The 24,398-nt window shown below is 29.0% G+C and overlaps 3 protein-coding genes across 3 annotated transcripts; 2 read left to right on the top strand and 1 right to left on the bottom strand.

Annotated features, from left to right (window-relative positions):
- The first annotated feature begins 5,699 nt into the window (after positions 1–5,699).
- On the top strand, positions 5,700–7,321 carry LOC112689511 (28S ribosomal protein S31, mitochondrial). Its single transcript, XM_025563260.1, has 2 exons — positions 5,700–5,952; positions 6,073–7,321. Exon 2 carries the CDS (start codon positions 6,100–6,102, stop codon positions 7,234–7,236), a length of 1,137 nt encoding a protein of 378 aa, XP_025419045.1. The 5' UTR covers positions 5,700–5,952; positions 6,073–6,099; the 3' UTR covers positions 7,237–7,321.
- Positions 7,322–9,732: 2,411 nt separating this feature from the next.
- On the top strand, positions 9,733–12,273 carry LOC112689532. The gene is made up of 4 exons (XM_025563288.1): positions 9,733–9,767; positions 9,986–10,193; positions 10,287–10,478; positions 11,611–12,273. Exons 2-4 carry the CDS (start codon positions 9,994–9,996, stop codon positions 11,870–11,872), a joined length of 654 nt encoding a protein of 217 aa, XP_025419073.1. The 5' UTR covers positions 9,733–9,767; positions 9,986–9,993; the 3' UTR covers positions 11,873–12,273.
- A 1,112-nt stretch (positions 12,274–13,385) lies between these two features.
- LOC112689504 (UBX domain-containing protein 6-like) lies at positions 13,386–15,937 on the bottom strand. Its single transcript, XM_025563244.1, has 7 exons — positions 15,845–15,937; positions 15,479–15,781; positions 15,253–15,416; positions 15,057–15,184; positions 14,584–14,987; positions 13,795–13,924; positions 13,386–13,731 (listed from the first exon to the last, which is right to left on the bottom strand). Exons 2-7 carry the CDS (start codon positions 15,706–15,708, stop codon positions 13,474–13,476), a joined length of 1,314 nt encoding a protein of 437 aa, XP_025419029.1. The 5' UTR covers positions 15,709–15,781; positions 15,845–15,937; the 3' UTR covers positions 13,386–13,473.
- Positions 15,938–24,398: the final 8,461 nt, after the last annotated feature.

The raw sequence follows: 24,398 nt of genomic DNA, 5'->3' as shown, positions 1-24,398 counted from the left end.
TCCGCGCCTAGAGTTTTGCGCTGGAGCCTCATGGTTGTAACAGAAGACTTTCCTAGACATATTTTACCTCCGGTACAATTGTCCTAGGTTATCTTTACCCCCGGTAAGATTATCCTAAGTTAATTATAGCCCATTTAGTGAGTACAATTATAAAAGGAAAGTTTTACCCCCGGCAAGAATATCCTAGGATTTCACTACGTTCTAAAAACACTGCACAAATAAAATTATTTTTTCAAGCGATCTGTCCTTTAATTGTAACGGAACACGCGCTCAGACGAAAACGGCTTTTTTCCGGGCCACCAAGAACAACATTAAGACGATATAAAACGGCACGAAGGCAACCAATACAGCGAAACAACAGTGTCGTTTTACATCGTTGGGTGGACAGATAAAAATCCGAGGAATGAGAATGGAGCGTCGATGTCTGATTCGGTATGTATACCTAGGTCATTTTTCAGAGCATCGACACTCTGTTCTTCCATTCACAACGATCTACATCCAAAAGATAAGAAGAATAGGAGCACCCGCCGGCTATTACTGAGAATACGACGAAGGCAATTGCGGCATTCACGGCGATCTTGAATACGGCGATAGCAACCTTACGGCGGCTGCGGTAACCACGGCCGTGAAAAACAACGACGAATAAGACAACCCACGAATCCGGCTTCGGCGATGTTTACACGCGGAGCTCCGCGATTCGTCGACACTAAAAACGGCCCTTTTCAGGGTCATTATCCGTACAAACCTTTCCTGCGCACTTACACAAGTGTCCGCTGGTAAAGTGATCACGGTCGATACACTCGTTTGCTTAAGTCTGTTGTCGACTGTGTATCCAATTTTCTATCGCATCTGCTCAGGACCAATACCGCTTGCCGCGGTCGCATATTCGAACCAGCCGCGCGGCCCGGAATAATTTTATTAAATGTATTACTTTTATTTAATGTTAAATAAATAACTTGATATTTATTTCGTGAATATTTATAAAAAGATCCGGGTGTCGGTAATCCCGGCACTCCGTTTCAACATGTAAAGACAATGGTATGTACCTATAAACATAATTTTATTAATTTGTTTTTCCTCCATTTTTATTAACAAAAAATATCGTAGGAAATCATACCCCCCTCGAGGTACAATATTCCTAGTAATTTCTTATCGGGAAGTAAAATTATTCTAGAGTATTCTTACCGGGGGGTAAAACTTTCCTAGGATAATCGAACCCACTAAAGGGGGAATAATTAACCTAGGATAATCTTACCGGGGGTAACTATAACCTAGGATAATAGTACCGGGGGTAAAATATGCCTTGGAAAATCTTACTTTCCCATCGGTAATATTTTCCGGGGGTATGATTTGCACTCTCATTTAAGTTTAAAACGATGTTTACTAAAACTATTAGGCTATAGTGCATATTAGGATATAACAATGTATTGTTATTTGAAATATGAATTAAATATTAAAAATTGTGTCTTATAACAATAATTTATATTTATAAATACTTCGCAATCGCGATAAAATAAGTACGTTAAAATAGGCTTAGTTTCCTGATGCCTGAAAACTGATGGAAATATAATTTATATTATAATTTTAAACATTATTTATGTACTAAAAAAAATATAAGAAATATTATTAAGAACATTATACTTTACATTATAACAAAAAATGAATACTTTAATGACAAAAGAAAAAATTAGAAGGTGTATTCAGAAATCTAGAGACTACTTACGCAGAAGAAACAAAAAACAAATAATTAAATAATGATAAAAAAATTACTAATACTATTAAATTTATAAATTTAGAGTATTAATAATTTAAATGTTTTGTATTAACAACAATTTATTTTAATTATGAAAAGTATTAACCGATGAAATACTAAGGTCTGTTAAAGTTGAAAAAGTTTTTATAAACCCTCATTTAAGTTTCAAAACGATTTTTACTAAAATTATTACTCTATAGTGCATTCTAGAATATAACTATCTACAAATATAACAATATATTTTTATTTGAAATATAAATTAAATATTGAAAATATACTACATTTTACAACATCAAAATCATATTTTTAAATATTTTTCAGTCGCGATAAAAGAAGTAAGTAAAAAAAGTTTCCTTGTGCCTGATGACCGGGAAATATATAAATTATGTCATAATTTTAAACATTATTTATGTACTGAAAAAACATAAATAAATGTATTAACAACATTATATTTAAATTGTTAATAAAAACGAATACTTTAATAACAAAAGAAAAAATGAAAAGGGATCTAGAGATTACTCATGCAGGTGAAACACAAAAATATGTTTAATAATAAAAAATAAATACCAATTCAAATAAATTGAAATTTAATTTATAAATTTAGAATATTAATAATTTAACTAAATAAAGAAAGGAGAAAAATGTATTTAAGTAATGGAAAAATATTATTTACATAACAAAAAATACTTAATTATTTTAAGTAAAATAAGGTTATTTAATGGATTAAATATAAAAAAATTAAGTCGAAGCCTAAAAACATAAATTTGATCAATTTTGTTATAATTAAAGTTGTTATTCAAAATAAAAACGATGTACCTATATTCCTGGGAGTAAGTAGATAAGTAATTGTCACTAGTAAGTTTATTTCACTTTTAATCGGCTCCTAAATTTCGGCTGTTTACTCTAATAAAAAGAAAAAGAAATAATAATTAATTTTTTTATTTTATTAGTATTAATATATATATAATGGGCAAGAATTATAAAAAACATATTTTGTAAGAATGACAATTATTAACAAACGTGAATAGAATAAGACAAGTAATATTAGACATAGGTTATCTGTCTCATCATCCCGTCGGAGTTACTTGAAAAATGAATGCCATGTATATTCAAAATTTAAAATTTTTCAATTCATAATTTATATTTTAAATTATATCGTTTTAGTAGAAAGTTAAGTAAATCATATTTTATTTCGTACGTTTGTTGCACTGATAAAATTAGATTATATTTATTAATTGTTAATAAGTCATTATCGGTGGTATCACTAATTCTAAAATCTAATATAAATATACTTATACACTTTTATGAGCATATTATGTTTTTTTTTTTTTTACAAGGTATTAATTTCTAATTCAGTTTCATCCCTAATAAATGGCCTCTTGAAATGGCTTGACCCACAATTCCCCGACTCTGGATCCGCCCCTGGTAAATACCTTAGTTTTTCTGTATCAATTTGATTGATTAAAATATTAATGAACTCACGTTACATATGTTTAAAAATTAATACATATTAGAATTTAAATTACATTTTGTTGTCTTATGGTTAATTATTTAAAATTTATTATTATTATTACATATTTATATTCTATTGTTTGCCTTTATTTAATTATATAATAATTATAATATAGTTAATTTCTAATACCTCTAGTACTTACTACTTACCAAGTTTGTATTAATATACTATGACTTTGAAAGTATCCGTGTTATTAAATACATGTGTATTTCAAAATACCTGAAAATCCGTGTAATGTTAAATACACGGGTTAATACACGTGCTTCATAATTACACGTGTATCCGTGTATTTAAGTACACGTGAAATAGTAAGCCCTAATTCGTATCCACTATCATGCACGTATGATAGTGCGAGAGCCACTATGGTAATAGCTTGATAGTCACTATCGATCTGTTCACATACTGATAGATACCTGTTAAATAACCATCAATACATAAATACATATATTTATTTGAACAAATAACAAAAATAAAATATGTTTTCTATAATTTTTGAAGCAGTTTCAAGTTTAATTATAAAATTATACAATAGGTAAACAGTATGAATTATGACTTGATATAGAATTAATAACTAGGTACAATTTTAAACTTGCAATATTTTTTCAATAAGTCAAAAATATTAATTATTTAATGATAATAATGCCAAAATTTAAGTATGTTTATTACCTAGGTATATAAAATATACATGTAATAATATTAACATAATTATATACCTTATTCAGTAAAAAATTGAACATTTCTTCATCCATTCTCAGAAAATTATGGTAGCTCTTAGTGTCTTCAGTGGCAAGTTATCTCAAGAGACAATTTGATGCCCTAAACTACGTCTTCGAAAAATCCAATTTTTTACCCATTTTCTATTTTTTTTTGAATTTGTTCTTTTAATGGCAATTATTTCCTCGATAACGCGAATAATTCTGAATATCACTTCGCCGAACATCGTGATAAAATTTATATAAAGTTACAATTGATTTTAAAAACTTTAATTCAAATTATACATTTTTATAAACATATACAACTATCTATCAACTATCATGTATGATAGTATACCCACACTATCATTTTGTGGTGTAGGGATTCTTCACTTTCATGGCAGTAACAATTTCTCGATAGTAGCTTTCACGATAGAAACTATCACATTTTACCATTACCGTGTGACCACGGCTTAACATACGAAAAAGTGAACTACTACTAATGCTCAAGGCGGTTGTTAATTGGAGTTACAATATTATAATATGCCTATATCCTGCCAAAATATTAAATTATTGAATATTCAATTATAAATCATTAATTATTATTATTATTATTAATCAATTGTATTTTGGCACTGAGTAAGTAATCTTACTCCACGACACGAGGTTTTACCTCAGTGTGGAGTAACTTCTAGTAAAATTTCACGTATATTGTATATTATCTATATCTTCTTGTTACTAGAATTAAATATATTATATTATATTATTATTTTTATTATTATTATTAAAAAAATATATGTAATTGAGTTAATAACTAAATTATAATCACGATTCACTGCTCTCGTGGTCTATATATATGATTATTTTATGTCGAAATCTCATCACTATTCACTGTAGTCTGTGTTTGGTTATGGGTATTGTGAATTTTCTATTACGTTTATTATACGCTGTTGATCTAGTTAATTTAAAAACAAGAAGTTTTCTAACACATCTTAATCATCAAATCTACATAATAATAAAGTTTTTAGAAACCAGCTTTTCAAAATATGTAGATTCAATTAATGTATTTGAAGAAATATATGAAGATTTTTTTCAAAATTAAAAATCTGCATTTGAAATGGGAATGTGCCAAACATAGGATTAAAATATTTTCTAATATTTTTATTTTATTTATTACTATGCGGATGAGGCAGCATAGCTACGCTAAAAAAATTGAGTGTAAAAAATTAAATCGTACAAAAAAAAATTGTCAAAAGTAGTTACTTCTTAAATTAAATGTTATTACTTACTTTAATAGATTAAGAAATTAATTTAAAATTAAAAAAAAAATAAATAAATATTCAATTTATTTAGTCTTGAATTTATATTATATTAATAATATTATGTTTTCTTTTTTAATTGTTAGAGAATTTAGAACCATATAATTACCAGTTAAATCCAGAAAAGGTATATTAGACTTTATATATATTAAGAATAAAAAATATTAATTTTTACAATAAGCACTATGGACGAATTAAGTGGTTTTAAAAAAGTAAATAAATAAAAAAATTTAGTTTTGTGAATTGTGACCATCCATTGATGAATCTTCATAGCATTTATTTTGTTCCTGTTTTTTTTTTGTAACTTTTGTGAACACAAAAATACAAAATAAGAATACAATTTTTATGATGTTTACATAAGCAACTAGATAGCGCTATAATGTAACTTTTAACAGATTTCTGATAAGAACAATTGATGATCACAAAATAATGACTCGTGCAACCATTCTATCTTAATCCGTGCTTTACACCCTTACTTATCTTTCTTTAAACAATTCAATGCTCACTACCTATCTCCGCCTGTGATTCTATTACATTCAATATTTATATTTTTGGTATTTTCAAAACGTTATTGATTGTTAACAAACGATGAGTTATTAAAACTTTTATTTTGCAATTGAGCACCATCCAGTTTATAGTATAGTTTATTTATCCAGTAACTGCTGCATAAGACAAGTGAGTCGATGATCTAAAATACAATTTTAGCATTTAATTTTACAATTAAATTGCTCTGAATAACCTCCAATTCTTTACGTCAGCTTGTATTGTCTTTAACTGTGTACCATTCTCTTTCAGAGCGGTTTCTAATCACAGTGTTTCGATATGAATCATTCTTTACCCTTTAAATGTGTGCTATACATCAACTGTTCGAAACGTAGTACATTCCGGGGTATTTATTGTATAGCTCGGCGTTTCAAATCAGATGACTCTCCACCTGATGATAAGGACAAATCACAAAAGAATCAAATAGCTATTAATAAACTAAATGAGTTGTTGAAATCCATGAAAAAAGGCAATGACTCTGAAATAATTCCTACCATTTCCAATCCCATTAAATTGTCACAGCCAAGAGAATTAGCAAGAAAAGTGGATCAAAGTCAAGAAAATCATGATAAATCAAAGAAAAACATACAGTTGGGTGAAAAGTTGGCTGATGCTGCTACTTCAGTTGCTCAATCAATAGGAGGTAATACTGAGAAAACTGAATCAGAACTGTTAAATTTATTAAGAATTTACAATAGTGAACCTAATGGTTTGTCAGAAAAAAAGTCACAAACTTCTGCCCAATTAAGTGATCTTATTTCTGGAATGAAAATTGATCGTAGCCGACCAAATACTGTGTCTTCAGAATTGGGAAATGTAACTAAAGCCCAACGAGTAAGAGAACTGATTGGAAAAGATTATAATCAAGATCTTAATAAAAGATATAACAATTATAGAAAACCAATGGATAATTATATACCCCTCAATTTATTTAGCAGTGAACCTCTTAATATATTCAAGAACATAGACTTAAAAATAAATGATTTAAAATTGAATACATGGGATGGATTAGACAAAAAATGTTTAGAAATGGCAGTTACAAATCCACCAAAAAATATTTATGAACAAATGATAATGTGGACAAAACAAGGAAAATTATGGAATTTTCCAATAGACAATGAGCAAGGAATGGATGATGAAAAAAACATTTTTTTTGCTGACCACGTGTTTTTAGAACCACTAATTGATGAATGGTGCCCAAAAAAAGGACCAATTAGACATTTTATGGAATTGGTATGCGTTGGTTTATCCAAAAACCCTTTCTTAACTATTGAAGAAAAACACGATCATATTAATTGGTTTCGACAGTATTTCTATGAGAAAAATCAATTATTAAATGAAGTCGGTGCTTTTCAAATTAAGTCATTGCCAGAAAATGTCAAGGAATATTACAAGCCTTCAATTCCAGAAGAATAGATTAAATTAATTATAATGTAGATCATTGAAGTACACATTTTATCTAAAAAGTAGTTATGTTATTTAATAAATTTAAAACATTAAACTTTTTGTGAATAAATAAATAAATTTAACTTACATAAATGTTTCAAATATTATAAAATTTTAATTAATACCATTAATTCAGAATAAAAATACATATAACAATAATCTTAATATCTATAATTGTATGACTTAAATTTTATAATATGATTCCAACATTTATTTATACACACTTATATATTTAAAACCTGTTTAAAAATGATAAAACATGCATTAATTTGATATTAATTAATTATATAAATTTGAATATAGTTTCAGCAAATAATTTAATCAAGATTGTAAACGCTAAACATTTAGTTATAATAGGTCATTCAAAAGCACTTTTAACAAAAAATGTCATGATTTATATTTAATTATTTTACTGATAAAAATATGTGCTTAGTGGTTAAAATAATTTATATCTTATAAGGTATAACAAAAATTATGTTTTAATGACAGTTAAGGTTTTTTTGTATGCCATCCCTGACACTCTATCATGATTGTCGGAATACAAACTATGTTTTGATTACAAGATATTTATAACCTCAAACTAAAATATACCTTACAGCCTTTATAATACCTATATAATAAAATCAATGCTTAAAGTATATCTTAATCTTAGCTTATAACTTAATATTAGGTTCTATTAAATAAATAGGTAAAAAAAAACTTTAATTATTATCTAGTAAATATTATGCTTAAAAATTATTTTACCTATTGAATATGGGAACATTGCTAATTTCATTATGAGCAAATTCTTCAGTGATCACTTTCCAAAATATTGGCTTGTTTAAGGTATGTAAACTTATTTTCATAATTTTTATAGGACTTCAAGTTATTGATTTTTGATAGATCAAATTCAAAGGTCCCATTTAAATATAACAGAGTATGAATTTAGAATACCAACTAATTATAAAACAAATTTAAGTTCAAAATAAACAATAATGTGCAAAGTGTTTTACTTGTCTTCAATTTACAGTCAAATTTTTGTACTAGAACTCTAAGTTTTAACTCTAAAACTCTAGTTTTTAGAACCTGATTTTAACATCAATTTACTAAAAAAAAATTTTTATTATATCATTAATCTAAAAATAACCAACAAGTGTTTTCCATTATAAATTAATGGCTGCAAACATGACTTGATTGTTTTAGGAGGTCTGTAAGTATTCTGTGCTACTAACATATCTAATTAATGTCTTCATCTTTGACTATAACCATTGATTATAAATACTATGGATTGTATTTATGATCAATAGTTAAATGTTGTCTGATATGTATTTCGTCCATTATCTAACTTCAAATTTATAGATGAACTTCAAAGAGTTATGTGAGGTAGAAGTTATTACATTTTTCTTCAAATTTTGTAGGGACATAGAACAGGGGAGATTAAAGAGTCTGAAAGTTGTTAAGTATAGTTCAGCTTTCGATAAAGTTATCTTAAAAAAAAACATGTACCACCTATAACGACACCGGTCGTAACGGCATAAGAGTATAACGACGTTAATAACAAGTACTTGGCAAAATTCCATTTATTTTAACATACAAAATAACTGGTTGTAACGACATGGACGTAACGACAATATCGGCTAATACGACTTAAAAATCGGTCGGCAACACACATTTTAATCGTATATAACGACTGTATATTATTTTTTTCACAAATGATTGTCTAATATTATCGGTGTAATTACCTACAGATAGGGTATCTACTATCTTCACATAGTTATTGTGTAATGTATTACTATATTAGCTGCTTTCATACGTTTTTAAAATAGCATTTAAGCTTTTAACAAGATAGAAGTGTAATACACATTATAGTACATATAATGAGATATTACCACAAATCTACAACTATTGGTTTGATATTTTAGTTATGTTAGTGCCGTTGAACGTGTTTCATTAAAACGTTAAACTGAATAAGCGAAAAAAAATTTCTGTCAAAGAAAAAGTACATATAATTTTTCGTTTGAATAATAATAAAAAAAAACAGTAATATTGCGACTAATTTGGTGTAAGCCATTCTGCGATATCTACAATATGGAAAAATCGTGATAAAATAAAACGAGAATTCGAGTGCGAAATTCGTGGTAGTGACCACGAAGATATTGATAATACTTTATTAAAATGGTTTAAAACACAACGAAGTTTCAATATACCGATTAATGGACCGATTCTACAAGAGAAAGCAGACGATTACAAGCCTATAGTGCCCTAGTATAGTTGGGTAACTAAGTCTTTGATTTGTGAAAGTGTTAGATGACTGCAGTGTGACCAGTCGCAGTTTTCAAAATAACAGAAGCATATTCAACTTTTAGCTCGTCAATAGTGTTTACGTTTTCTATTATCAAATTTCCTCTTTTGGTCGTGGCGTAGTTTTGTCGGTTATGTGACAACGGTATAAATATATATTTACGTAATTTAAATTTTTGTGTTTCACCGTAATAATAACGTTTTATTCATTCACACTTTATGTAAGTGTAATAGTATTGTAGAAAAATGTATTACTGCGTATTTTTTGGAATCTCACGCAATATTTAAATTTATAGTACTAGCATTTTTTTTCTTATTATACTATTAGAACATAATATAATTATTTTTTGTATACACAATTTTTTTGTTTTCAATTCATACCTAGGTACTTTATAATTAATTCCATATATACTATTGCATCGTAATAATTGTTAATTAGATTTCAAAATGGGCTCAACAACTGAAGATCAACCAATGGTAACTGAAGAATCACTAAATGAAACAACGAACCCTAATAATTTTCAGTCATCTGTCAATATGGATATCAGTACAGCATTTAAGAAAATAGCAACCAAGGATCCTACTAGGTATACAGATCTTTGTGAAGCAGTTAATAAGACATTTGAAGAAGTTAGCGATAGCATTAGGTAAAAGTTTAGTTTTAATTATACAGTATAATCTATGAAATAAAAGTATATACTTTATGTATTAATATATAATAATTAATTATTATTTTTTAGTCCAGAAGAATTTAAAAGCATTTTGGGAGATATATCATTTTTAAGAAGCAAAAAAAATGCAACAAATTTACTGTCTACTTTAAAGACACAACTTTACAATAATATGAGTAATAATTTTGAAAGAATTGTAGAGGACGAAAATTTATGCGAATTATTTGAAGAAAAAAGTTCACTGAATGAAGAAATTGCAAAGTATGTTTTCCTTCATTGTGGTCATTAATATGTTTTAATTGTATATTCTATTAAATATTGCAAATTTTCAAAAAAAATTATTTTAAAATTATGTCTCAGCAGTGTTGCCTTCCAGCACAGATTTAGAGTGAGAACTGTTTAAATTACTGTTGCGTATCATCAGTTCAACTGTCGTGATGTTTAGTATAGTAGAGAATGCTTTAAATAATAATTTAATTTTAAATTTATAACTGTTTATTATAAAATATTCTAAGTTCAAGCATTAGTTGTGAAATAACACGTACTCGTATAATCATAAATCCAAAACAATTAATTTATTAGGTAAATTAACTGGCGTGAAGGTGCTTGCTACCAGTGGCTTATATAGGGGGGGGGGCCTAGTGGGTTATAGCCTTCCCCCTCTCAAAATGTTTTAAATGTTTTAAAAACTTAAAAATTATTTTAAACATATTTTATATTTTAATGGTGCTTAATGCTTATTTAGAATTTGCGTCCAACGTCAAATCGTTACAGGAAATTTTGTAAATGAAATATAGTTAAGTACCTACTGTGTCTTGTTAGTAATTTTTAGATAGCAGTAGTAATTCTACTTTGTCTATAGTAGCCCCTCCCAAAAATATTTTCTGTATACACCACTGCTTGCTATAACTGGATTAAAACACATCTGAATATTGTGAGAAGTTTAAATATTGTGAAAAATATATGTTCATCACTTTTGCTGAGTGTATTTGATTGCTTTTGATTTCAGTGCAAGTACTAAATTTGTTTTCATCCTCAGATCAATCCCCGATTTCCTTATGAAGAAATCATTTTTTTCAGTAGTGAAATCCAAGAATTAGGAATGTACTATTACAAGAATTATTTTTTAATAAAAACAATATTAGTTTGAGGCTTCAATGAAACCCCACATAATATGAAACTTTTGAATGGCATAATAGGATATTATTTGTTGTATTTTTTAGAGTTATTATCAGTTATGTTAATTTAAGAACATATCATTTTACTAGAATATACTATTAACAAACGTTTCTAGAAATATCTTGGTCTATTGCACTTATCTTTAATTTATGGCATGGAGGCTTATATATAGGCTATATACTACAACAACTAATTACATTTTTATCTGTATTAGAAAATACTTCATTGATAATGATGCATTAGAACTTGTTGAATTAGAAGAGTCTTTGTGTAAACTTGATGTACAAATTGCTGAACTAGAAGAAACAAATGAAGTTTTGTTTAATCAAAATGAATTCAACAAACAACGATTTGAACATTTATCACAAAGAATAAACAAACTAATAAGTGAGTCTAAGACTAAATACAGAAGCTGTGAACAACAATCTAATACATTAAAAAAAGGACTAAATGACATGATGACAAAAGATCAATAAATATATTGAAAAATCAATTCAGCATTAATAAAACTAAACGAAACCGTGTAAACAATGTAATTTATGTCGAGTGTCTCTTATTTTAATTTGAAATGTATGGATAGATATTGAAGTGTCATCCATCAATATTGTAAGTTAATAATAATTACTTTTTTTTTTTTTGGTGTTTGCTTATGCCTTCTAATCACTTTTTCCTCCTAGTTCTTCCACGTCCTTCTTCACTACATCTTCCCATCTAATTTTTGTCTTTTTATGAGTCTTTTTCCTGTAGGGTTCTTCTCCAATACTGTACAAAGTAATGGGTTTTGGTTTCTCCAGGCGTGTCCTGCCCATTGTAGTCTCTTATTTCTTATTATACTGTTACTTCTATAATATAGATTTGTTTATTGTACAGTTTTTAATTTCTATACTAAGTGTATTTTCTTATGATGAACAATTTATATTAAATTAGCTGGACTAGCTTTGTAGCCTGTTAAAAAGACAAAAAAAAAATAATGACTAGTGATGTGTCTGTTCATATATTTAAATAAACCATTACCTCTGATAGTTGGCTTAAAATTTTAAATTTCAAATTGAAAATATTTGAACCAAACTATTTAGTAACTGGTACAATTCAAAAATTAAATTTGAAAATATTTGTTGGACTGAATTTGCTGTACATTACAGTGCAAAGTTAAAATTAAAATAAAATTTCATTTGATATACTATTAACAATATTCTTGGCAGTAGTTTTGTTGATAAAACCAGTTTATAAATGTTGAATTTTTATATTATACATACATAAATATATGAGTTTGGATACATTAAGATAACCTAAAAAATTACATACTTTACTTCAACAGTGTATTAAAAATACATAGTTTATATTTGATTGTTAAATCCAGTAAATAGGTATTTACTTTCTCATATGTGTGTTAAAACTAAATATAAAATAATAAATTACCTATTTAATTAAATGTTAATACATGCTACATAGTCTTTTTAATATTATTTTATTGTTATTGCTTCTATTTTATAAAAACTTAACATTTTATTTTCAATAATAAAAATACTTGTAATTAAGTCCATTAAGTGAAAAATGAAGATTGAGGTTGACTATAAATGTCCTTAGTTTGATTCAGATTTGAAAAAATTGTCCGAATTCAATCAAATTTCAAGTCGGGGTTTAATTTCTCACTATAACATTTCATAAAATTATAGAATACTGTTATACAAAATGTGGATATAAATGAATAGATTTTCATTTTCATATCATTTTTATAGTCACAATTTAATTTACACATATAGTTCCTACCCATTTACAGCCACCAGTTGTTTTACAGTTGAGTCTCTAATTTTGTTGATTGCATTACATTAATAACAATAAATTATTATTATTATGAGTGTTAAAAAGAAATATTAATACTATTAAAGAAATAATTTTTTACAAAAAGAATGGTAAAACAAATAAATTTATTTTATGAACAATTTTTTTTTTTAAAAAAAAAAAGAAAACTAAAATTATTTGACTAATTTTTATCCAAATAATGTATACAATACAACAAAAAAAAAAAAAAATAGTTATTCAAAATGTATCACAATAGGTTGAAAACCAAGATGTATTATAAGGTGTCCTGCACCAATGACATAAGCTCATCTTTCAAATATGGATGTTCTTGATCATTGTCAGGTGGATCATTAGTAAATAGTAAAACAGAAGTAGGGACTAAGCTCAATTCACTTAATGTCATATTCTCGTCATCATGACTAAATGTACGTCCACCAAAAAGTTTCAATTTGAATGGTCGTTCTTCATCAAATACACTCTCTTTTACAAATTCTAATACATCAGAAAAATGCTCATTGACACCAAATGTTCCCTAATGAAACAATAAGAATAAAATAATAAGTTTAACATTTAAAATGTTTAAATATAAATTTACTTGTAAAATTAAACAGTCTGGATACTTCACTCGAATTAAACAGTATTTATAATTTGATTGGGACTTATTTTGTTCTTTCATCCGCATATTTTTTGTTTTGAGAATCATATCATTTTCCAGTTTTGCAGCCCTAAAAATGAAGTACATACAATTTAATAATTTCACCTAAACATCTATTGATTTAAATATTTTCAATATGTTTAGGGAAGTATTCACAAACATTACCCAGCACTAAATAAATGTGAATCAGTATTTATATATATTTATAGACAGTGGTTGCATGAACTTTTTTTATTTCATGGGGTACAAATAAACTACAGGAATGGTTTAATCTCATGTATTTTAATAATTTATATTGTTACACTAAATAATTAAGTGTTTCCACAAGTTTTCAAATGTAAATATTCATTGATTGCATAATAAGCACTTTCCTATAAAATCTATGAAATATGTAAAAATATGAACATTAAAATTTTAGGTTTAGTATCATGGAATCGAGAAATTAATTTATTTCACACTTTGCTTTATTTTACAACAATTAACAAAAGTATGCAAATGCTATATTACAAACAAGTCTCGAACTCTTGTCATGAGACAATGACTTCATGAAATACTCTATAATACTATCAATGATTTTAAGTCACATGGAATATAGTTTCTCCAATTACAAAATGTGTTATACAAATTAAATTAAAAATTTCAAACAATTAAGTCAGAAACTCGATAAAAAAAATTATTTATTAATTGCCATATTTTTCAATTATCTCCAAAAATGTTTTATATAATTACCTTTTTTGATGTTCCATTTTTAATTCTGTAGTAGATAATGCAAAAAATTCTGGAGGTAAAGACACTTGTTTTGATGCTTGTGATGGTAGAAGAACTTGAACATTTCTATCCAAGACCAGCTGTATGCGTTCTGCTGATTGTAGATCATCAACAGTGCTTTGAACCAAGGCTAAATTATCTAAGCAATCTTCAGGAAAAACTAAGAAATCTTCTTCTTGGTCTTGGTACAATAGTGTTTTTCTCACAAACCCAATTGATTCAAGGAACTGAATTGCTCCTTTTATAGGCAACACTTTTTCCTTAAATGTTTTATTTATTAATCTAATTTTACGATATTTTTCTTCGTCTTTATTCCTAATTATATTTTCTGCATAAGTTACCAGTAACTTAATGCATTCTTCCACCTTTTCAATAGAAATGTTTAAGTAAAAATATTAATTATTGTATAAGTATTACTTTTTGGGTATAATTACCTTTGATCTATTATGGTTACAGTTTTGAATTAATAGGATTGATTGTAATATAGGGTCATCTTTCATCTGCTCTTTAATAAATTCTTCTATTTTTATATGCCATTCTCCTTCAGGCAAAACTTCCAAACCTAAAAAAGATTTATTTTCATAAAAGAATTTTTTTTCAGACTAATAATAAAAATAAAAATATACTTACCTATCATTGGACATTGAAAAAAAACCCCATTAGTAGCCAAAAGCCCAGGAACTTCAGAATTAACACTAGCTTCTTCTGAATGCGTGAATGTATCTTTATTTTCTTCATTTTTTTTTTCTGCCTCCATTTCTTTTCGAGCTCTTGACTTAATAGCAGCCAAAGAACTGAAAACAATTTCAATAATACAGTTAGTGTAATGGTTGAATATTCATAAAAATTAACTTACATATTTATTGGACCAGTGGTTGTCTTTTTATTCTCAAACCTAGCCAATGCAGCAGCTGCTGCTTGTTTGGCTTCATCAGTAGGTTCAATTCGACTAGTACGTGATGATTCACCAGCTTTTGCAACATTCTTTGGTGTAGTGTCTTCATTGAGACGATGACCTGGTCCAGCTCTTTTGAACTTGACATCAGCTTTCTTTTTTTGGAAAAATTTTTTCAGCTTTTCGCTCATTATATACGAGGCGTGTATGACTTAGGTAATTTTAACTGCGATACGTCCTCTTTCAATTCATCGACAATTGTCTCTGGAAAATTAGAGCGAAGAAATTAATAATGATTAAGTACTAAATGGCGCTTGCCCAACCAACCATTCAACAAGAAGCGCTCGTATATATCACTGCTATACTTAGACCAAATGAAAATTAACAACACAAGGAGCAGACACTCGAACAGCACCAGGAAGTTGAATATCTTGATCTGAAACTGATCGAAACTGACAAAGTTCAGCACACAGTACAGCACTTCGAGCACCACGATGCGCAGGTCGTTCAGTGAGAAACAGTCGTCGAGAACGGACAGCGTGTAAAGTTTGGTGAGTGTGGACAAACCGTGCAGACAGCCCACGGTGCTAGACGTGTCGTTCAACGGATTGACGGTTTGGTATTCTTCAAATTGCATCACAGCAACGCAGCCGCCAGTCGTCGTCCGTAGGGGACGCGAGACATTTAAAGAGGGAACGGACTAAAGTTTTAACTGAAAGCCGTGACTGTACAGACCAGCGACGACGGGTATCTCCGTTATCACAACGGAGTGTAGCGATCGCTGATAATAAGTTATTCAGCGGAGCGGGGTGGATAGAGCGTCCTCAACATTATTTACCTCCTGCAAAATCGAAACGCAGTGGATTACGTTTTCTACGGTTTCCGTGCTCGTATACGATTGGTAAACGACGTAGGTAAATGTCATGGTAGGCGTGACTACCATTACAGATGCAATGCGTTTAAATTATTATATCATATTGCTTGATAAAATAAACGGTGGCGCCGAAACTAAGGCGAAGTTGTAAAGCAAAACAATAAATATTTGTAATCCTCCTGGTAAAAATAATTATTATAATTGACGAAAATGTGGCTAATAAATGGAACCACTCTAAAACTTTATAGATATGGTTACCTTATTTTATTTGGTAAAAATCGGGGCAAACATTTTTTTTAATGATTTTTATGGAAAATAATCGGACCCATTATATTGTTACATTTGTATAGCCTACACAATTGGAAACGTATCTACTATGAATTCATAAAATGAAAATTATTTTTAATACGTCTATTATAATATTTTTAGGTATAAATAATAAAATACAAAATTAGAGTTCTCCTTTGGCCGATAAGTTGCGAGTTGTTTTGTACTTGGCTGAAAATACACTTGTTAAAGCAATGTTTTTTTGTCTAATATTATCTTATATAATAAATCATGTTGTTAAATATTGTTTTGATAATCAATGAAGCACCAAGTGTTTAATAAAAAATAAAATACTAACATAAATTAAAATTAATATACATATTTTACTTTTTAATTATGTTTCATTGACGTACTATTAGCCGCTCTCAAACACTTTATCTAAACATCATATTTAAAACCGGTACTGCCCCGGCTAAACCGATTATTGGGCAATACAGGTTCCAGCGCGAGAGTAACCGAATTGGTTCCCATTTGAAAAAGGTAATTTATTAAGTTGAGCTGAATTGGTTCCCGTTTGTTTTCAGGTCAAATAGTTACAATTTTAGTTTTTAATTTTTAATAATTGGTAAGTTGTACGAAGATATTTTATACAAAATTAAAATTAGATAGAATAAAATATGAATGTACCTACACTCTATAGCAGGGGTGGCCAACATGTCTATGTACACGAGCCACATGTATTAATAAGATTATATTAAGAGTCAAATTATCTAATCGGTACTTCTATACTACAAAAGTAATTAAGAAAGCTAACAGTTGATAAACATATATATATATATAAATAATTAAGTCAAAATATCGTTAAAATTTGACTAATGATCATCACACAGAATTACTAAGAACAACTCTTACATCAATTCAACCAGATCTTAAGAAGCTTACTAAAAAAGTGGACATGAAAAAAATACCACGCGAACAAATTTAACTTGATGTTTAATTTTTTAATTTATTATTCATATAAATAATTATTTTTTTTTTGTTTATTAATCTGTACACTATAGCCTCGTATTTATGCAATAACATTTTTTTTTTATAAATGTATACAAAAAAATTTAAATATTTTGGTTTTTGAAAATAAGACCGCGAGCCGCATACGACTATGACGAGGGCCGCATGCGGCTCGCGAGACGCAATTTGGCCACCCCTGCTCTATAGTATACACGCAATTAAATGGCAATAGATTGTTATATTGGAGGTTTAATTGAGATTGGCACGAAAATGTAAAGCTTACATGAAATTAAATGGGGATCGTTTATGCGAAGAAGTCTTAAACCCGTACCATTGAGAAAGAAAATGTACATTCAACGGGAACCAATTTGGCATGTGGGGTTGGGGCTCGGAAACCAATTCGGTAGGTACCAGTCCCCACCTTCCCAGGGCCACAAATTTCCTGTGATGATAACGCAGTTTCTTGAAACCGTTCGTTGGTAATTGTGTTTACCATAGACTATACAAATATTATAAAAATGGATTTAGTAAGGTTTTGTCGCGTAGCTTATGACGTCCGTGAAGTTGGCCCCCCCACTTTGTCTTATCGAATTCAAACTTTCACCAATATTTTGGAACTATTTGGAACCAACTTTTTATAATTTGGAACTTCACCCTTTTCTCGAAATAAGAGATTTTCGGTTGGGGGGTCAACTTCACGCAGCCCCCAATTTGTCCTATCGACTTCAAACCTTTACCAATATTTTGGAACTAATTTGGAACTATTTGGAACCAAGTTTTCAGAATTTGGAACTTCACCCTTTTCCCGTAAAAAAGATTTTAGGTTTAAATTTTTAGTCTAATACGGTCTAAAAAAAAAAAAATTAGCAATCAGTTCGGTTCGAGTTCGCCCTTTGTTAACATTTTCAAAACGGGACCGAACATAGATGTATAGACTGTACAAATTACAATTTAACACAAAAATTCTATTTTGTAAAAGAAAACAAAATATAAATAGATTATCTTCTATGTATCCCGCTTTGATATTATGCCGCTGAGTTTAGGGACACTCTATATAATGACACAAGTAAATAACAATTTTCCAAAAAAAAAAAAATAGACTAAAAAAATTGAAAAACATTAAAATTGATATAATTAAAAAAAAAAAAAAAAGTTTTAGCAAAAACCGCCTCTTAATTATTTTAATATTTAGAACAACTTAGTGTTTACAATTTCATTACTTTGACTACAATAAATACTAACCTTTATTTTACTCATTTTAAAAAATTATGTGTTATACCCAGGTCTTAAGTGTAGTTAAAATAAAATAAATAACGTCTATCTTACTACACCAGCGTTCTGCAAATGAATGGACTATCTTGCAAATTGTAATAGTTATAAAAATAACTCGGTATTGAAAATATATTATCCGTAAAAGACTATATGTATATTGAACCATTTAAATATAAATTCATAAAAGTAACACTTCACGGACTTGTCCAATAATAATAGCCTGAATGTATTGTGTTCAAAATAGCATCAAATTATATGACAAGGAAAACCAATAATAATATGATTTATATTAATTTTATCTTAAACAATGTAGTTTGTGTTCGAAAATATTAAAGTATATTTACTGTAATATTTTTATACGTTCATAGATATTTAGTTAATTTTAATACACTTTTCGTAAATTTCTAATTATATTGGCAGTTTAAAATAGTAATGTTAAAGTTTAATGCCATATAAAGCTAAGAAGAACCATAAAATTGTTCTCATTGAATTGATAATGCCTGGGTGAAGGATATAACTTTTTTAAGTTGCTAATAGTTATTTATATGTTGTAAATATTTATATGGATAGCAAAATTTGACAACTACAAAAATTATGCTTCCTAGTTTCAAAATGTTAATTTTAGATACTCCGAAATCTCCCTCCTATGAGCATAGCAATATACTTAGAGCACATATGGTCCGGAGTTTAAATATTATATTTCAATGGTAAAATAAAATTGTCTCCTAATCATAAAGATATATTTTAAAATGTTCTATGGTATTATATAACATTTATAGATACTAGTAATGCAAATTAATTTTTTTACCAAATTGAAAAACAGATTTCTAAAAACAATATTTTAGGTATGTACTAAGAAATATAATTTTGAAATTTCAACTTTGCAATTTTTAGATTTGTTTTCTTTTAGATAACTAATTTTCCTTTTTTAAGCATTAACTAATTTCAAATCTCACAATTTTAATTTATTATTACTATTTTTTTTTAAATCTGTAGCCTATATTAACTATAGATGTTTCGGAAAACTAGATTCTAATTAATTTCAAATAGTTCCAAAATATTGGTAAAGGTTTGAAGTCGATAGGACAAAGTGGGGAGGGGGCTGCGTGAAGTTGGCCCCCCCAACCGAAAATCTCTTATTTCGAGAAAAGGGTGAAGTTCCAAATTATAAAAAGTTGGTTCCAAATAGTTCCAAATTAGTTCCAATATATTGGTGAAGGTTTGAATTCGATAGGACAAAGTGGGGGGGCCAACTTCACGGACGTTAGCTTATGATATAATATTGTTGTTATGACTGTGAGAAGATAACGGAATTAAAGTGAATACATGGGACAGAATAGAAATACCAATTTATCGACAACGCTGTATTTACTAATTATTGCGATCGGCCGTAGTATTTTTTCTATAATATTGACTATTAGCATGGATTAAACATAAACACACTGTGATGCAGAGCATATTTTAATATACAAAGTACGTGGCACTAGTGCCCCCCAGTGATAATCAAATGCTACCCAATGATCGTGCCACTAACCAACACATTCTCATATCGACCATAGTGACAAGAGTTGATTTTCCCTGTATGTTCCTCTGCAGAAGAATACTACGTCTATGAACTACGATGGAAGACAATTTTATTGAAGTGCCACCCACTGAAAATTACTTAAAATATGTTCTGCTGTGACGTATTATTAGATATACCATTATTAAATATTACTTATTAATATTTAACCTATAGAGGTTGTGATGAAATTCTATTTTTTTTTTTCTATAATACGGGACGAAAGCGCTATTTTCAACGATGATTTAAAATTTGTTTCTAATTTTTCTGTAACGTAGAGCATCGGTTCCTAATCCGGGGTAATGCGCATCCCTAGGAATATGCGAGATGATCTCAAGTCCTGAAGAAAAAAAGTTGAGAACCGATGACATAGAGGATTGGAATCCGATCGTCCGTGTACAGAATAAACCTACGTACGACGAACCTACCCACACTAATCACAAACGTTATACTGTAGCAGTATGACAAGAATAATAGCCCATTGTACTATTACACACGATGTTCATAGATTTAGCGTCACAAAGTTGATCGATTTAATCAAAACCAACGCCAATATATTGCAAACACATTTTCACATTTTGGCTAATTCTCGAATTTTTGCAAGCCCAATCGGTGATTGGACATTTTAATCGCTAACTGAGAACACTCAATATCTTTGCGTAGAGACCTGCATTTGAATTCTGATTTTTTGTTAGTTTTTATGACATAAAATGTGTATTTTTACGAGTTTATAATTTTTTTAACTTGAATAGACACGCGTATGTGTAGTACAAAATAATTATTCTAGAATTGTTAAAGCTTGATATTTATACGTTATTATAATTTTATCTACTGCATAATTTTAATTTTAATTTGGGTATGTATTAAAACTTATAGTAGAAAAAACGTAAATAAACAGACATGTTGTTTATTTGGTGACATCTAATGGATTTATTGGAATTTATCAATAATTGACAGTAAGTTTAATTTTTATTCAAGTTACAAGTTTATTTATTTATCGATTAATTTAACGTATAAACAGTGCTCTTATTGGTAGGGGGGGGTGCGCAGGGGGACGGAGCTCCTCTACAATTTTTTTTTTTTGAGTACCCCAACTATATTTTTTCACCGGAACGGGGGATGCCACGTTCATCCTAATTTATGTCCAAAATAATTTTTATGTGAATTTCAATTTACGTCAGTTGGAAAATGAATTTTACGATTTATAGTATCAAAACTATTTTTATAATTTAAGATTATATGGTGGTTATAAGGGACAACGTCGTCATTTCTGGAAAAATATAAATAGTAATTTCTGTGAATTTGGTGTATTATACTTTTATACATTGTACGGTTTGTTATTAATATTGGCGATCGACGATATCGTTATTTCGGAAAAAAATAAATGCCCTCACCACGACCTTAGACTAATTTTCTAAGGCCGTAGCCCGCACTAAAGAGTAAAAATAGATAAAAACAAATACCAAATATGTGATTATATCATTCGATTTATGAGACTGCCTGATCGCTTACAATTAATAAACAATAATCTTACAATCAATATCTATGTTAATTATTATTATTTTATTTTTTATTGTAACATATAGGATGTTGGTATTGCTATCAAAATATACTTAAGGTTGGTGGAGGGGGAAGAGGGACGAAGCCCCCCCCCACGAGTCTGTGTTAAATAATTGCGCACGTGGAACGCAGTTTTCCAATCGTTGGACTGAGCTCCTTTACTTAATTTTTTCCGATTCGAGCACTGCGTATAAATGTTCAAATTGTCCTCCGAGAACAAACCATGATTCAGTGCGCCGCATGAATTCTTTATTTGTTGCAGCAGTTGTTTCTTCATCAGTTAGTTGATTGCAATATTAATATTTTAAATTAGAATAGAAACGTAATTTAATACTTATCGTATCAAGCACTATAAAACTAAACATAAGACACCTCCCTTAAAGTAAACGTTTATCTTTATCACAATTTGATATAAATTAAATACGATGAAATGAACACGAAATGTTAATACAAACTGATCGTTTCGATATTTTTCATCGTCCAAATACGTGTGTTACTCCGTGATTAATATGAATCATTCCGAAAAAGTTGATGTTATTTATTTATTGGGAGTGTTATTAGGGGAAAAAATGCACGTCGCACTGCACAAACTTATGCTCATCGTTTCCCAGATATGCTTATTAATTTTCTTTATATTGCATTTATTGTCTCCCAATGTTTATTTTGATAATGTAAAAAAAAAAAAATTTTTTGTTAAGATCAATTCATTGTAGCGCCCCCGTTCATTTCTTCATCTCGCACAAACCTATAATATTGATGTATTCGTGCTCAGCCCAGTGACGCCGAGCCTTACGGGGGGAGGATGATTGCGCGCGACACCAGTTTTTCGCGCCTATTGAAGTGTGGCAACCGATCGCCGTTCTTGTGACGGCTGGTGATCTTCGCTCGCGTACGCAAAGCATGGCATAAATTACATAAGCGGAAAATAAGACACGTTGTTCGTGGAAAGTCGTATTGCAAAACGTAACATACATCTGGGGCTGAATGGTCGTTGACGATAGAGTCACAAGACCCGACCCAAACACAGGTGTAAGAACGACAGACGCCGACACGCAGTCTTGCCAGCCGTCACAAGAACGGCGATCGGGCGGCGGGCAGCTTCTAGAAAATTCTACGCCCGAAGCGCCATCGTGGAGACCGGTTGCCACATTTCAATAGGCGCGAAAAACTGGTGTCACGCGCGAACAGCATTAGATAATTTTTTAAGTTAGTTTCGTTGTTCATGGTAATTACTTTAGATAGAGAATATCCTGCCCATAGTTTTATTCATAACTTAGAAAGGAATATTAGAATATAATCTTAACTGCTGCAACAAATAAAGAATTCATGTGGTGCGCTGAATCTGACCCCCACAAGCTGCCTGATATACATCTATGGTATAGATAGTATAGATTCTATACGGTATTCAAATTTCGCTGATGTTGATCGCTCAAATGTTGCTGATCATGTCTTGTGTCACAGCATTTACAGCATCTTTAATCCTGTTTTTAGGTAAATCACACACTGCGAGAAATGAGGAATGTGGCGGTCAGAGATGAATCACCAAATCAAGGGTTCCTTTACAAGCCCAATCCAATCTTGAGGGAGTCTGCCGTTCAGATATTAGCGAACTTCTAACATAAAATAAACTAAAAAGAAACTTGACTATTTTATCTTTCCATTGGTAAATAGGTCGTTAACCTGCAATTAATGATTACTAAGCTACATCAGTTCATAATCAAATGAAAACTTTTGAATTGTCCTTTATATTAACATATATAAAATTTATCAGTGAAATTATTTTCCATAATTAACATTTAAATGGGGAAGGGAGGGTGAATGTACACATTATTGCCTTCATGGATTCTAATTAATATAGAATAATACACATATTATACCGACATCACCTTCCCCAATATGATTTACAACTCTACAGATAACTTCCAAGGACTTAGGTATATTGTGTCAACATTTAAGAACACATAAATTAATTCAACCATTAGTATTCATTGGTAGAAGTTTCAGACAAATTAATTAAATATATTGATTAAAATCTTAAAATATTAATTTGTCAATAACAGATATTACAAATATTATTAAGTGTATTTATTAAACAAAAATAATAAAATAAAACTATTATCATTATATTTTTTATTTATTGTTTTATAGATGAGTTTTATCTTGTAAAAAGTATTAATTGTTATATTGAACTCAACTTATTCGCGTTCTTACAAATTAAAATAGAAACAGAACATGAAGGAAAATAAATATTAATAAAATCGACTCGATTTTTTTTTTTAAATAAAATAATAGAATATTCATGAGGAAAATAATAGTTAATAGAACGCGAAAAGTTAAAC

Source organism: Sipha flava, unplaced genomic scaffold (genome assembly GCF_003268045.1).
Source record: "Sipha flava isolate LNK unplaced genomic scaffold, YSA_version1 44_pilon_pilon, whole genome shotgun sequence".
Taxonomy (NCBI): Eukaryota; Metazoa; Arthropoda; class Insecta; order Hemiptera; family Aphididae; genus Sipha; species Sipha flava.
This window is presented reverse-complemented; position numbering and strand designations above follow the sequence as displayed.